Source organism: Scylla paramamosain, chromosome 10 (genome assembly GCF_035594125.1).
Source record: "Scylla paramamosain isolate STU-SP2022 chromosome 10, ASM3559412v1, whole genome shotgun sequence".
Lineage (NCBI taxonomy): Eukaryota > Metazoa > Arthropoda > Malacostraca > Decapoda > Portunidae > Scylla > Scylla paramamosain.
The window spans coordinates 21,895,503-21,911,132 of record NC_087160.1 but is presented as its reverse complement, the minus strand read 5'-3'; the positions used below and the strand labels follow the sequence as shown (position 1 = coordinate 21,911,132).

Sequence of the window (15,630 nt, the reverse complement as noted above, 5' to 3'; positions counted from 1 at the left end):
GAATATGACCCAATAGATTCATCCCACTCGATTGTATTGGAATGTTAATTATCAGATAATATGCAATTGATTTACATGTGAATAGCGATAGTGTCGTATCCCGGTTAGAAACCAGAGAAAGGCTAACTGCGTTTTAGTTATCTTACCCACTTCACAAGGGCATTAGTATCGACTAGACTCCGTTTTATATATCCGAATCAGCTGATCTTCATACCAAGGCGATACCAGCATATCGTGTGGCACAAGAGGCAATCCTGACACTCATGTACAGTACTCTTGACAAGTCATTTAATTAACTGCCGATCAGAGAAGGGGCTGTGATGTGTGGCACAGTAGCTGTGAGTTGTCTGGTGTGTAGGGCGAGTAGCTGTGCAACCAGCTTGCTTGCAGAGGGCAGTGATCGTGGCTTCAGTATGTATGTGTCAGTGATGTATCGGATACTAAATTTTACATCAGACCTTCGCGGATGCGGCGGCGGAGCCAGGTATGCATATCTGATAAAATGCGGCTGAGGATAATACTGCGGTTGTTAAGATACTGTTACGAACTCGTACATATAGCAAACCTACAGGCGCCCACATGGGTGGCCTGAAATATTGTGTGAATGAAAACAGTGTTAATGTAGCTCATAATACACAAGCGATGCTAAGATCAGTATCTCAGTACCATCAAATATTAAGTAGAGAAAGATAAGATATCAAATTCACACTAATTTGTCTGCGTGAGCTGAAATATTGTATAAAATGTTTCAGCAAGCCACGGCATCGTCTACTCCCGGGCCGCGCATGCGCAGAAGACGCACCTAAACACTATTTATTCCACACATTATTTCATGACACCGTGACGGTGCGAGTGCCTTCTGCCCCTGTACCTACCTGTGTGTAATGATTGTAATGCACGGTGACTTTGTTCACTGTTGTGTAATATATGGACGTAAGGGGGAGTGCGTTTTCCTCTCTCTGCTCTGAGTGACTTTTCTCAGAGTGACCGGGAGAGTCGGCCGCAGCGGTTCCCAGCCGCCTAGCAGGTAAATCCTTTTTCTCTGACATGCACTCCCCGAAGCCCGCAATGATGTGAAGCGCCCCTTGCCTGTTGGTGGGGATGCGTTTCAATATCAATATTTGCGGTTGCGTATCATCTTTATACATCACCGTAATGCAAAGTGCGCCGTGACTGTGATGAAAAATTCCAGAGGAGAGAAAGGGATAAGAGGAACGCAGTGAATAAATAAATAAATAAATAAAATAAATAAATACAAAAATATACAATTAAATAAGTAAAATAATGTACATTTCAAGAATGTAGATGTAGAAGATGTAACTGGGGACGTGGGCTATAGGGGGCAAGGAGATGATGAAAGAAGTGGGAAAGGGGTTTTTGCGGATACTGCTTGAGGTGAAACTGCAATATGAAAATTTTTCCAGTGGGGTTGAATTATCAATTACCCCTTGACAATTAGTTTCTTACATTTCTGTTGTAGGTATAGCCACTCATGGCGTTTCTGTTTTTTTAGGAGAGTGTCAAAGGTGAACGTATAAAAGTGTGTATATTTAGGTATGTAATATACAGAGTTCTGGGAGAAGGCTGTGGCGTGTACGGGACAACAGATGTCCTTTACGTAATACTCTGGCAACAGACATCCAGAGACTCGAGGGACCCTTAGCGTCTTTGAAAAGAGCTGACAGCAGAAATATTGGCGGATTGACCGCACTCAAAGAACATGAATATATAAAAATTTTATACCTCTCTAATTACATAAATAAGGCAAGGGGAAAACTACTTATAGCTAAGAATAATGCATGCCAATATATATATATATATATATATATATATATATATATATATATATATATATATATATATATATATATATATATATATATATATATATATATATATATATATATTTTTTTTTTTTTTTTTTTTTTTTTTTTTTTTTTTTTTTTTCTTATGTAGGAAGGATACTGGCCAAGGGCAACAAAAATCTAATAAAAAAAAAATGCCCACTGAAATGCCAGTCCCAAAAAAGGGTCAAAGCAGTGGTCAAAAATAGGTGGATAAGTGTCTTGAAACCTCCCTCTTGAAGGAATTCAAGTCATGGGAAGGTGGAAATACAGAAGCAGGCAGGGAGTTCCAGAGTTTACCAGAGAAAGGGATGAATGATTGAGAATACTGGTTAACTCTTGCGTTAGAGAGGTGGACAGAATAGGGGTGAGAGAAAGAAGAAAGTCTTGTGCAGCGAGGCCGCGGAAGGAGGGGAGGCATGCAGTTAGCAAGATCAGAAGAGCAGTTGGCATGAAAATAGCGGTAGAAGACAGCTAGATATGCAACATTGCGGCGGTGAGAGAGAGGCTGAAGACAGTCAGTTAGAGGAGAGGAGTTCATGAAAAGCTTTTGATTCCACCCTGTCTAGAAGAGCAATATGAGTGGAACCCCCCCAGACATGTGAAGCATACTCCATACATGGACGGATAAGGCCCTTGTACAGAGTTAGCAGCTGGGGGGGGGCGGGGTGAGAAAAACTGGCAGAGACGTCTCAGAACACCTAACTTCATAGGAGCTGTTTTAGCTAGAGATGAGATGTGAAGTTTCCAGTTCAGATTATAAGTAAAGGACAGACTGAGGATGTTCAGTGTAGAAGAGGGAGACAGTTGAGTGTCATAGAAGAAGAGGGGATAGTTGTCTGGAAGGTTGTGTCGAGTTGATAGATGGAGGAATTGAGTTTTTGAGGCACTGAACAATACCAAGTTTGCTCTACCCCAATCAGAAATTTTAGAAAGATCAGAAGTCAGGCGTTCTGTGGCTTCCCTGCGTGATATGTTTACCTCCTGAAGGGTTGGACGTCTATGAAAAGACGTGGAAAAGTGCAGGGTGGTATCATCAGCATAGGAGTGGATAGGACAAGAAGTTTGGTTTAGAAGATCATTAATGAATAATAAGAAGAGAGTGGGTGACAGGACAGAACCCTGAGGAACACCACTGTTGATAGATTTAGGAGAACAGTGACCGTCTACCACAGTAGCAATAGAACAGTCAGAAAGAAAACTTGAGATGAAGTTACAGGGAGAAGGATAGAAGCTGTAGGAGGGTAGTTTGGAAATCAAAACTTTGTGCCAGACTCTATCAAAAGCTTTTGATATATCCAAGGCAACAACAAAAGTTTCACCAAAATCTCTAAAAGAGGATGACCAAGACTCAGTAAGGAAAGCCAGATCACCAATAGAACAGCCTTGACGGAACCCATATTGGCGATCAGATAGAAGGTTGTGAAGTGATAGATGTTTAAGAATCTTCCTATTGAGGATAGATTAAAAAAACTTTAGATAGGCAGGAAATTAAAACAATAGGACGGTAGTATGAGGGATTAAAACGGTCACCCTTCTTAGGAACAGGCTGAATGTAGGTAAACTTCCAGCAAGAAGGAAAGGTACTCGTAGATGCTGACAGACAGAGCTGAGGAGTTTGACTAGGCAAGGTACAAGCACGGAGGCACAGTTTCGGAGAACAATAGGAGGGACCCCATGAGGTCCATAAGCCTTCCGAGGGTTTAGGCCAGCGAGGGCATGGAAAACATCATTACGAAGAATTTTAATAGGTAGCATGAAATAGTCAGAGAGTGGAGGAGAGGGAGGAACACGCCTAGAATCGTCCAAGGTAGAGTTTTTAGCATAGGTTTGAGCGAAGAGTTCAGCTTTAGAAATAGATGTGATAGCAGTGGTGCCATCTGGTTGAAATAAAGGAGGGAAAGAAGAAGAACCAAAGTTATTGGAAATATTTTTGGCTAGATGTCAGAAGTCACGAGGGGAATTAGATCTTGAAAGGTTTTGACACTTTCTGTTAATGAAGAAATTTTTGGCCAGTTGGAGAATAGACTTGGCATGGTTCTGGACAGAAATATAAAGTGCATGAGATTCTGGTGATGGAAGGCTTAAATACCTTTTGTGGGCCACCTCTCTATCATATATAGCACGAGAACAAGCTGTGTTGAACCAAGGTTTGGAAGGTTTAGGTTGAGAAAAAGAGGGAGGAATGTACACATCCATGCCAGACACCATTACCTCTGTTATGCGCTCGGCACACAAAGACAGGTGTCTGACACGGAAGAAGTAGTCATCGCAAGGAAAGTCAGCAAAATAACTCCTTAGAGGCAAATCGCCAGAGGCACCTTCGCTTAGGGGGATCCTGAGGAGGGATTGGAGCGATAGGACAAGATACAGATATGAGATTGTGGTCGGAGGAGCCCAACGGAGAAGAGAGGGTGACAGCATAAGCAGGATTAGAGATCAGGAAAAGGTCAAGAATGTTGGGCGTATCTCCAAGACGGTCAGGAATACGACCAATTGCTCTAGGTCATGGAGGATAACAAAGTTGAAGGCTAGTTCACCAGGATGGTCAGTGAAGGGAGAGGAAAGCCAAAGCTGGTGGTAAACATTGAAGTCTCCAAGAATGGAGATCTCTGCAAAAGGGAAGAGAGTTAGAATGTGCTCCACTTTGGAAGTTAAGTAGTCAAAGAATTTCTTATAGTCAGAGGAGTTATGTGAGAGATATACTCGTACAGCACAGATAAATTTAGTTTTAAGAGTGACTTTGTAGTTGTAGCCAGTGGTGGAAAACTTGGAAGATTCAAGAGCGTGGGCACGAGAGCAGGTTAAATCGTTGTGCACATAGACACAACATCCAGCTTTGGATCGAAAATGAGGATAGAGAAAGTAGGAGGGAACAGAAAAGGGGCTACCGTTAATTGTCTCAGACACCTGAGTTTCAGTGAGGAAAAGAAGGTGAGGTTTAGAAGAGGAGAGGTGGTGTTCTACAGATTGAAAATTAGATCTTGGGCCACGAATGTTGCAGAAGTTAATGAAGAAAAAGTTGAGGGGGATGTCAAGACACTTAAGGTCGTCGTCAGAAGGGCAGTCCGACCTGGGGACATTTATGGTCCCCTCCCCAGATGGGGACTCCGAGGCTGGTGTAGGAGTCGCCATGGATTTTGAAATTCTGAGTGAAGGCTGTGTGTGTTATTAGGTGCTTATAGTTTTTATGTGGAGGAAGAGAGTTGTTTTTAGAGACCAGGCTATGACTGCCCCCTTGTGTTGTGATATACAAAGGGAAACGTTCAGTGAGGTCACAGCTGGGTTTAATGATAAGTTCACAGCACCCCTTGATCCAGTGCTTTAGATCTCACTGGGAGTAATTATAGTTTCGGCAGGTGCCTACTGCCTCCTCCATGCCCTCGCTGGCCTTAAACCTTGGAAGGCTTATGGACCTAATGGGGTTTACACTCATACTTAGCCTAATTCAACTCACACGTTCATGACTCCCACTGACTCCCACAGACTCTCTCTCTCTCTCTCTCTCTCTCTCTCTCTCTTCCACAGACTGCTGTGACGTACAACTAGTGTGCATGTGTGTGTGTGTGTGTGTGTGTGTGTGTGTGTGTGTGTGTGTGTGTTCCCCACACGAGTGCTGTGTGAGGTGCTGCTAAGGCCGTCCGTTGCCGTCCCAGGGCCCGCAGATCGCCGCCGCGTTACCACGCACCACGGCAAGGCTGATACGCATGTGGTAAGTGACACCATATACCACAGGGATCCCTCCCTTGTCCCTAATCCTATCAAAAACCTGCCTAAATCTCTTGAACAGCTCCTCACTCCTGACCTTACCAAGGTCATTCCCTCCTGCGCTGAGAAAAATAATGGGCTTGGTCCCATCATTTTCCAAGTATGTGTCTAGCCTATCAGCTACCTTTCCTATCTCAGCTGCTCCTTCGTTGCCTTAATAGGTAATGTGATGATGGGGCACGACCCTCCCACAGGTGCTGAGATCCTCTCACAGAACTCAGCCTGCAGGTCTGAGATCCTATCACGAAACTCAGCCTGCACCTCCGAGATCCTTCGATGGAGCAGACGTACTGAGACGAGCACTAATATCTGACGGAGACTGAGGCGGGATAAGAGTTAGTCAGGTCAGTTGCCTTAAAGGGATAAGTGAGTCATTACCGGCCGTACGCCTAGGCCTACTTACACAGTATAGGAATCTCCATAGTAGTCTGCCAGGGAGTGTAGTTGCCTATAACACACTCCATACCCAGGGAATTGACTCCTCGGCTGCGTGTGTGTGTGCAGGCCGAGCTCTTGTACGGAGTGGTGAATGGCAGTGCTGTGTGTTCATGGGCACTCGTCTTATCTCTTGCTTATGAGCTCGTTTTGTGTTAAATGCTACTGCGTCAGGTTCCTGGAGGGTGCTTGATATGCAGAGAACTGTGTAATGAACTTTACATCCTTCTCAAAATCCTGACAAGGCCTGCCTTCCAGGAGACAGTAAACGACACTATTTGGCTTGAGGCTATAACACGCTGTTGGACAGTGGGAGGATTTGTTACTGAGGGCAGTTGTCCAGCGGGGTTTTATACATTGACCAAATATGTGTTAGTGCTTGTTATAATTGTTTTTCCCTAGACTTGGTTGTTGATCCTTTCACAGCTGTGGGAGTTAACTGTTGTTAGAGTATTTCCCTTATCTGTAGTTGGGTAAAACAGACTGGCGACCTCAATCAGTGTGACCTGGCGTTATGACCATTGTGGAAAGGGTGCAGGAGTCACAAGGGACCCTGTACACCCGTATTTGAGCCTTGCAGTGACTCTACGTAGGAGGTGGTTCAGGGAAGCTAGTTCAGGTGCAGCGGCTTGGTGAAGGGGCTGGGAATTGTGGTCATAATATGTTAATAACGTGATGAATCGAGAAAAGAGAATTGATCAGATATATTACAATGCGTGATCCATTAAACAACGCTGAGTGAGAATTTATAGTAAAGATGCCACAGTGTGTGTGTGTGTGTAGTGAGGTCATTCACTCGATTATCTTGCTGACTATTCTGGTGGTTTATAATTTTTACATCAGGGAAAATTTTCTCCTCGTGATCTGGAGGGAATGCGTAGTTGGGAGGTGGTTCATTGGATTAATCATATGCATTGACTGAGAGAGTTTTGACATCTCTTAACAGCACAGGATCACCATGGCTCAGTGCGAACACACAGCTGTCACCACCTTCAGGGAGTACATCAGGATCAAGACAGTGCAACCCGACCCAGATTATGGTGAGGATAATGTTGTTTTGTCTCGTGTCTGTCTGAGATCTGCTGAACTAGGAAGATCTCCAATTGATCTCTTTTTAAATCATGAGATAGGTGCCAGTCATAACGAATGATATTTCACAAATGAATAAGAAAAATACATTATATAGTACATAAAAAGAAATATTATCCATTTTTGTATTTTTATTTTAAAGGATGAATTAGAAAAATATATTTGTTTGCGTTCATTAAGAAGATTGATATAACCTCCTTTCTCTTTCAGAGTACTGTATTAACAGATAGGCGAGAAAACTTTATGTACGGTTATACAGTAATATCATGTTAACGTGTCACACAGTACAACGCAGAGCTAAATTTACTTAAATGAGTTACATTACTTTTTTTGTGAACAGAGACATGCAGCAAATTTCTAAAGCGTCAGGGCGAGGAGCTGGGCGCCAAAGTACACGTAATGGAGTGTGTCCCTGGGAAACCCATCATTATAATGACTGTGGAGGGCCGGGATCCCACCCTGCCCTCAATCCTCCTCAACTCTCACACGGATGTTGTACCAGTCTTCCCGGTGAGTGCTTTTTGGGCGAAACTTCGTACTGTATATCAAGACAGAGTAAATTTATAAACTTAGACCTGTGTTTTTATTTCAAGTCTTGTGGTGTGGGTGCTGTGTCATGCTTGCAGTGTGTGTGTGTGTGTGTGAGTGTGTGTGAGTGTGTGTGTGTGTGTGTGTGTGTGTGTGTGTGTGTGTGTGTGTGTGTGTGTGCGCGCGCGCGTGTGTATAAGCATGTGATTCACTGAATTTTGATATGAAGGATCTGCGTCACACTTATTTTGTCATTACTCTGTCAATTTTTTATTTTATTTTCCTCAGTTGATATGCATTCCTGCCTCTTTCACATTGCGCATGTGTGCGCGTGCGCGTGATTGCATATATATATATATTGTACTTACTGTGTGTGTGTGTGTGTGTGTGTGTGTGTGTGTGTGTGTGTGTTCACTCTGAAAGACCAATGGATGGAAGAAAAATCTTGCGTGCTCACTGGTGAATGTTTAGTGTTTTGTGTACAGAAACACTGGAAGTACGACCCCTTCAGCGGGCACAAAGATGAGGACGGAGAGATCTATGGACGGGGGACTCAGGACATGAAGAGTGTGGGCATACAATACCTGGAGGCTCTCAAGCAGCTCAGGTGTGAGGGAAACACGTTTCTAAGAACCATCCATGTTTCCTTTGTGCCAGGTAAATATGCTCATGAAATCATGGTTTTTAGGAGGAAATATATATTGTTATGATATGATTTGCTCCAGATGTTCATTCTCATGCTAGAGATGTCATGTATACTTATTATATTACCAAAATTTTCTTTAGATCAATTGAAGTTTGTACAATTTCGTTCTCTTTTGCTTTTCATTTGGAAATCTTCATGTATATATGCCCGAAAATTAGTTAGAATTAGTCATGTAGGGCAGATGACCAACCTGATTTCTGGGGTTAAAAAAGCCATCATGTTATTGTGGATTGGCATCACAGTTGAGTATAATTTCCAGATGAGGAGATTGGTGGTGCAGATGGAATGATGTCATTTGTGGAGACAGACTACTTCCGGGAAATGAATGTTGGCTTTGCACTTGATGAGGGGTATGCCAGCACTTCAGAGGATTTCCTGGTGTTTTATGGTGAAAGACATATTTACCGTATGTATTCTACAGTGCATGTATATAGTTCTGTGAAATGGTGAACGATTTTTAAGCTTGTATCATCATTAACATGATAAAGAGTAGTATCCAGTTAACTGGTTCTCACTACTTGTCAAATTCAGTTCCCTATTTCCTCCCTCCTTTAACAGTAAGAGTGAGGTTGACAAAAGGATTTTTAATCAACTTAGACAAGGTCATACTTTTCCTTCATGTTCATTCTCATATAGTATTAAATATTACAGACTTGAATGTGAGGTGCTCTGGCCAGCCTGGCCACGGGTCCCAGTTTCTGTCCAACACTGCGGGAGAGAAACTGCATAAAGTGATCAATTCCTTCTTCTCCTTCCGAGATCAAGAAGAACGCAGGCTAAGAGAAAATCCAGACCTCCAACTTGGAGACGTGACAACTGTCAACCTCACCATGCTGGAGGTTAGTTATTCTACTCTTATTTTCATTGACACTCCTCTTGTAGTTATGACAACTACATACTTGATACTGTCCCTCCTCATGTGATGTGCCTGTTTTAATTTTCACTATTCCTTGCTTTGGTCACCTCTGGAACAGACTTGCCATGCTCAAGTTTTCTTTTCTTTCCTATAAAGTGGTTGAAAGAAGACGTTACTGATAAAAACGTATCAATTGCTTGACACTTGTCATGTCAGATGGTTCAGCAGAGGTAAAAAAGACAGCCATTGGCTTTAGACCATCTTGTTTTAAGTAAACATAAAATTCATCCTTCATATCATTTTAATTAGTTACGCAGTTTAAGGTTAATTAGTTGAAAGCTAAATGTAGACTCCTGACGGCATCACTTGTGTCCTGCAGGGAGGCGTGCAGTTTAATGTGGTGCCTGCACAGCTGAGTGTGGGTTTTGACATCCGCATTCCACCGGCGCTTGATCCGGCTGACTTTGAAAACATGGTGCAAGGCTGGTGCAGGGAAGCAGGAGAAGATGTTGTTTATGAAATCTGTCTCAAGGTGAAAGTAATTCATTTTGAATATTGTGAACATGTAAACCTGACATGTTGATGTTTGTGTTTAGTTAATGTGTGACTGTTATTTTGGTAAATGTTTCCCTTGCAATCCAGTCCGTCAACAGAGAGTTGTCCAGTGTGGTGGACGGCCAGAGTCCGTGGTGGGATGCCTTCTCTCAAGCCTGTAAAATAGAGTAAGTGGAATATACCATTGTGTTTATTTTCATCTGACGTGTATTTTTTTTTATGATTCATACATCTTTGTTACAAATATGTTTACAGGTGAGAATGTTTGTCTGTTAATTTGAAAGCTGATGTACTTTATTTTTCTCAGAGTTTCATATACTGTATTTCTTTTGGGTCCAGTGCTTGCAGCCACTGTACAATTCAGTTAGTAGACATTTTCACTAGGTTAATATTGAGACAAAGAATTTTGAACGTATGTTTTGTGATATTTTCAGGAAAATCACCGTCCAAAAACAAATTTTCCCTGCTGGCACAGATAGCAGTTTAATCAGAAAGGTGAGGAGATAATGCGTTAATTGCCAGGAACTCAAAACAGTATTTGACATTATTATCAAGTAAGGAACATATCTTTTTTGTTAGATAAAAAAAAAAAAAATTCACTATTTTCAAGGTTTGGATCTGGAAAAAATTGCAACATTTTTCCCATTTACAGAATTTTAACAGATGAAAAGTAGAAGGAATATATTGATATATAAAGCTTATACTCGTATTAATCCATAAAGTGTATTTTCTTATTTCTTAAACTTTGTTTAAAAATTAAATATGGGTAAAGTTAAATATTATTATCTACACATTGCTCCTTTGAACCCAAAAGAATATTTGACATACACACGATATTTCTCTTTTAAGTAAGAAATATTCCTCTATTATCAGAAAAAAAAAAAAAAATCAGATTGAAAGTTTTTTTTTAGTTTTTGTTAAGGCTTGGACCTGGAAATAATAATAATAAAAAAAAAATGGTAATTTTTTTTTCTCTTAATTGTACAGTATCTCAAATTATGAAAAGTAGAAGAAAAATATTGATATAGAAAGTTTATATCAATCAACAATGAGTTTTTTTTTTACATTGTTTAAAAGTAAAGATAAATATTATTGTCTACTCACTGTTATTATGATTTTAATATATGCACTGTGTGTCTCTTTTAAGAAATAACGGATTCAAGCTTGAAAAGTTTAGATTTAAAAAGAGATAGGAAGGAATTCTTCTCAAATAGAGTGGCAGATGAATGAACGGACTCAGTAATCAAGTTGTTAGTGCTGAGTCATTAGGGAGCTTCAAGAGAAGATTTGACAAATTTATGGATGGGGATGATAGGTGGAAATAGGTAGGTACATTTCATACAGGGACTGCCACGTGTAGGCTTGATGGCTTCTTGCAGCTTTCCTTATTTCTTATGTTCTTATGCTCTATATTTTTAAGGCAAGGAACATATGTGTATTATCACATAAAAATTTCAAGATTGATCACCTTTTATTTATTTATTTTTTAAGGTCCAGACCTAGAATAAAATACACAAATTTTTGCGATTAAAAATGTCTTTATAAACTACTGAATTTTACGTCATGAAAATTAGAAGAAAATATTGATATAGAAGGTCTGTATAAACTTTTTCTATTTTATTTATTTACTTTTTTTTTACTTTCTAAACTTCGCGTAAAAGTGCAGTTAATAAGGTAAATATCTACTGAATTACCGTATTTGATGGCTCATAAGACGCATGGACTCATAAGACGCACCCAGTTTTGGCAGACGTTGAAATGAAAAATAAAAAAAAGATAAATGAGTGGATTTAAGCTCTGAATATGACATGAAGGATTTTACCTGACATTTGAAGACTCTTACATGCATTTAGATCATTATTAGATCCCAATATTTTGCATTTAAAAACTTAAATATTTGCTAGCAGCCTACGTACCAATCCTGTTGTGAGATGTAAACATGTACCTGGCATATGGCGTCGGCAGTGACTATGAAAGACTACAGAGGTAATAAAGTTTGTTCATAAGGACGTTAAAAGATAGATGCAATTTTAATTGTATGAAAGTGTGTCTTACCTCAAGGAGTAACGGCATCACACTGTAAAGAATGCAGTGAAGCTTGCCCGTGTCACCGGTTTCGGCGTGTAACCGACCGCGTCTTTGCTTTGGTACATGCAGTGTGTGGTGCATGGTCACTTAGGCAAATTCTTCCTGACTGGTGTCATTCTGTGTGAATTACCGGTAAGTATGAACTATTATATATTGTTGCCTTGAAAGAAAGAGTTGTTTTGTGGTGTAGTACCAATCATCACTTTGTTTTTACATGTGCGAAGATATCTGGGGTTTGCTTTTAGAGCCTCTGTTGCCAAAGACCTACCACCAACCACTGCCTCAGTGCTGAACCTTGGCCTCATAGGACGCAGGCTCATTTCCTGAGACTTTTTTTTTTATTTTTTGGAGAAAAGGTGCGTCTTATGAGCCATCAAATACTTCATTTATTAATTTGCGTTTGGAATACTATTTTCTTCACCAACTATCAGTGAGGTACAGTGATGTTATTCCATGCAGCATGGCATTCCGTGCCTTGGGTTCTCTCCAATGAACAACACTGAACGCCTTCTGCACGACCACAATGAACGCCTCAATGAGAAGGTGTTCCTGCGGGGCATCCAGATCTATGCTTCCATCATCTCTGCCCTTGCCAACTGCACGCCATAAACTTTACCCAATGTTTCGTGATGCAATAGGATGCCAACGAAAGGTTTATGGTTGATTAATATGCGTTGCAGATACTTGTAATAAAGCTCACTGCATCAAAATATAAAATGTTTAGTTGTCTTTAACTCTTACTGACACTCACTAACCATAATCTCCTTTATGTTTGCAGATGAGAAAGAAGATGTGACTATCATAAAATCAAATGTATTAGACTCACATAACAGTGTTCTTTGATAATAATTCCCAATCAAGTATCATGTCAGAAGAAAAGCAAATATAAAATGAAAAAAAAAAAACTTCTGGGTCTTTTGTACGCTGGACTGGGGCACAAAGTAATGGGAAATATCTCCCTTTTAGTTTACTTTTTTTTTTTTGAAGGGGGGGTAGGGGACGGACAAGGACTGTATGCTAGGAGGACGGTCCACTAAATGTTAAATTTTTGCTCTCCTGGCGACGGTGGCGCCTCCAACAGCCAACGTTATTCTCTCTCGCATAAGTTTACCATTACCATTTGACAGTTAATTTTCCTTGAGTTATCATGCCCACTTGCTTCACTGTTTAAGATTTGGCTGCAGAAATAATAGATTTATAAATTATAGTAAAGTTTAATACGACTGAATGTAAAACCTACCTCCCTTTAGTAACCAAAGTTGTAAGCATTATGTCACCCCATCTAATCTCTACTTGCCCCTCTCATATGAAAAATTCCCCAAGATCCACTCTAGTCTGTTGTGCCACATTTTGTGGCAGAGCCACGGATGGCAATGTTAGCAAGGACTCTACACTTGGATATACAGAGTGTAGTCACCAGCTGTGTCGCCTCGCAAGGTCCTGTGAGGGTGGTGGCGAGAGACTAACGAAGCATGTGTAACACTAAGGAAAGAGTAGAAATTAAGGAAACTGCATTCACTATAGTAGTTAATTGCAGTAGTGAAGTTGTGTGAGAGGAACTAGCTGTGGAGAGCTTAGCTGTTGAGAGGTAGTGAGGGTTGTGTTTACGTGGTAAAGTTGATGACATGGCGCGTAGGGTAGATAAGACACAGAGGGAACTCTGTAGAAGTATGGGTCAACCGAGGTCGCATATCTGGCCCAGCAGCCTCAGAAGGGGACAGATGGTGCCCAGTCTTCAGAGAGAGAGAGGTGTTGCGACTCGCTCTGTTTTCTCCATAAACCCTAGACCCTCAAACGCCGACCCTCATAGTCGTAAGCGTTGCATTATGGTTAATTAGCAATAACTGCTACATGTCAAAATACACTGAACATTATCATACATGTATTGCATTTGCGTCTCTATTATTATGACTGCTTGTTAAGGCGTAAACCATTGTGTATTGTGGTTATTATGTCGCTCTTTATTATGATGGAATGCTTTCTCTTTATGATGTTCATGTGCCTTAAGTGCATGCGAATGTTTTATTGTATTTCAATACAAATTAATTGTCACTACATGTTAACCGCATTAAAGGGAGTAAACGACTGGATCGTTTGTCATCCTAATCCCTTATAGACGTGACGGCGTCTACACAGAGTCCTCTTGATATTAATAATCTAGTACAATTCTTTATTCCTCATGCTACTTTACTTACCCATATAAGTGATTTTTAAGACTCCTACCTCGTATCACATTTCTTTTTTTAAAGTATACCATAGTTTCATAACTGTTTAACAGATAATTTATTCCTTGTGCAGTAGTGGGCTTTTAAGATATTAATGGAGAATGGACTTGAGTGTTGGCATGATAGGTGATTAACATATTGTGGTAAGTAATTCCACATTGTAGCCACTTTCATATCTTCAGAAGGACAAGAGATCAAAGCAATGGGTCTGCATGGTTGGTAGGATCATCCTTCATAGGAATAAATGAAACGTATTCAGGTAAAATTATACCAAGAGGGAAAAATAAATGTTTCGTCCACCACTACTTGGTCTTTGCTTACACATTGTAGATGCCCGAAGGCAGCTAAGGGATTTTAGATTCACGCGGTGACGGTGACGGTCAAACCTCAAGACATACATCATAAACATAAGACGTGCGTAGCACTACTAACCATTAAGTACTGTAGCAACATAATGCATCACTAATCATGGATTATGACAATTAGGGCAAGCGACCCCTCGTGATACAGATGCGGAACTCACGTGTTTGGGATCTCAAGCAGGCCTGTCACCAAGCAACACCTACATCTATATTGTAGTGGTCCGATCTTTTCTGAAGTAGTCACACCCGAACTCTGTGGCAGTACAAAGAGATCTGTCCCTCCAGGCTTCGTCCCTGCTGGCCCTCAGCGCCTCACCCCTGCCCATCTTAACCTTAGGTCAACGATAGTTCACCCCTCCCATATGTCACCGTCCCTCCTTATCTCGCTTTACTGCTGCGCCAACGCTTTTCCCGTAAACACGAGCCTCACTACTACAGTGTAGCTACACCTTACATCTTCACCACTCTCATGCTCAGTTTCACTTAACTTTCATAGCACCAGAACTTAATATACTAGTTCACTAATTCTCATAACACAGAACATGTTATTTACCATACATATTTCTTTTGTTTTATACCTATTTCTTCCATCGTTATTTCCATAACCGGCAGCACCACTGTTGGCGATAACACATTACTACGTATATTTGTACCATGGAGATAGGTGGCGATGCGGTAGTGGTAGCGATAAGATAATGGTCAGCTGCACTGCTGTATTAATTGGCGAAAGGGTGTTTAGGTGGGCCGCTTTCCTATACTCTGTTGGGGTCACTCTTCAGTTTAGCATCGATCAGCCTTTCGTATATTTCCATTTCATAACATTTATGCATTAATTCATTCATTGTTTGGTGTTATTATAGTCACCGGTGCTTCACTGATTTATCTTTTCCTCAACGAACACATACTGGTAAGGAGAGGAAGGGTGGAGGAGAATGGGGGAGACTATACCTATGGTGTGGGGCTGCAGAGGGAGGGGGGTAGGGGTAATCTTTCACTCGTTCAGAAGGAAAGGGAAACGGTTAGGAGAGGAGGTGACCGAGGAACAGTGAGGGAAAGAAACGTGTGAAAGTCAGAATAAAAGTACGAGGAAGTGATATCGACAAGGAGAGAATAAAGATGGCAAAATGTGGATACAAAACTAGCATGGCTGGTGGGAGGAAGAGAGAACGGAACA

General features: G+C 41.0%; 1 protein-coding gene across 16 annotated transcripts; it reads left to right on the top strand.

Moving 5' to 3' along the window:
* The first annotated feature begins 103 nt into the window (after positions 1–103).
* On the top strand, positions 104–13,954 carry LOC135104347 (aminoacylase-1-like). Of its 16 annotated transcripts, none has more exons than XM_064011654.1 (12): positions 104–265; positions 5,501–5,556; positions 5,807–5,956; positions 6,994–7,087; positions 7,477–7,646; positions 8,150–8,321; positions 8,630–8,776; positions 9,022–9,209; positions 9,606–9,758; positions 9,869–9,948; positions 10,216–10,276; positions 12,329–13,954. In XM_064011654.1, exons 4-12 carry the CDS (start codon positions 7,006–7,008, stop codon positions 12,476–12,478), a joined length of 1,203 nt encoding a protein of 400 aa, XP_063867724.1. In that variant the 5' UTR covers positions 104–265; positions 5,501–5,556; positions 5,807–5,956; positions 6,994–7,005; the 3' UTR covers positions 12,479–13,954. The 16 variants fall into 16 exon arrangements, with proteins under 16 accessions (XP_063867724.1, XP_063867725.1, XP_063867719.1 ...); XM_064011650.1 differs by lacking the exon at positions 104–265 and adding an exon at positions 526–1,027 and having other exon boundaries at positions 5,373–5,556; XM_064011652.1 differs by lacking the exon at positions 104–265 and adding an exon at positions 526–1,027 and having other exon boundaries at positions 5,373–5,556; positions 5,774–5,956.
* The last annotated feature ends 1,676 nt before the right edge of the window (positions 13,955–15,630 follow it).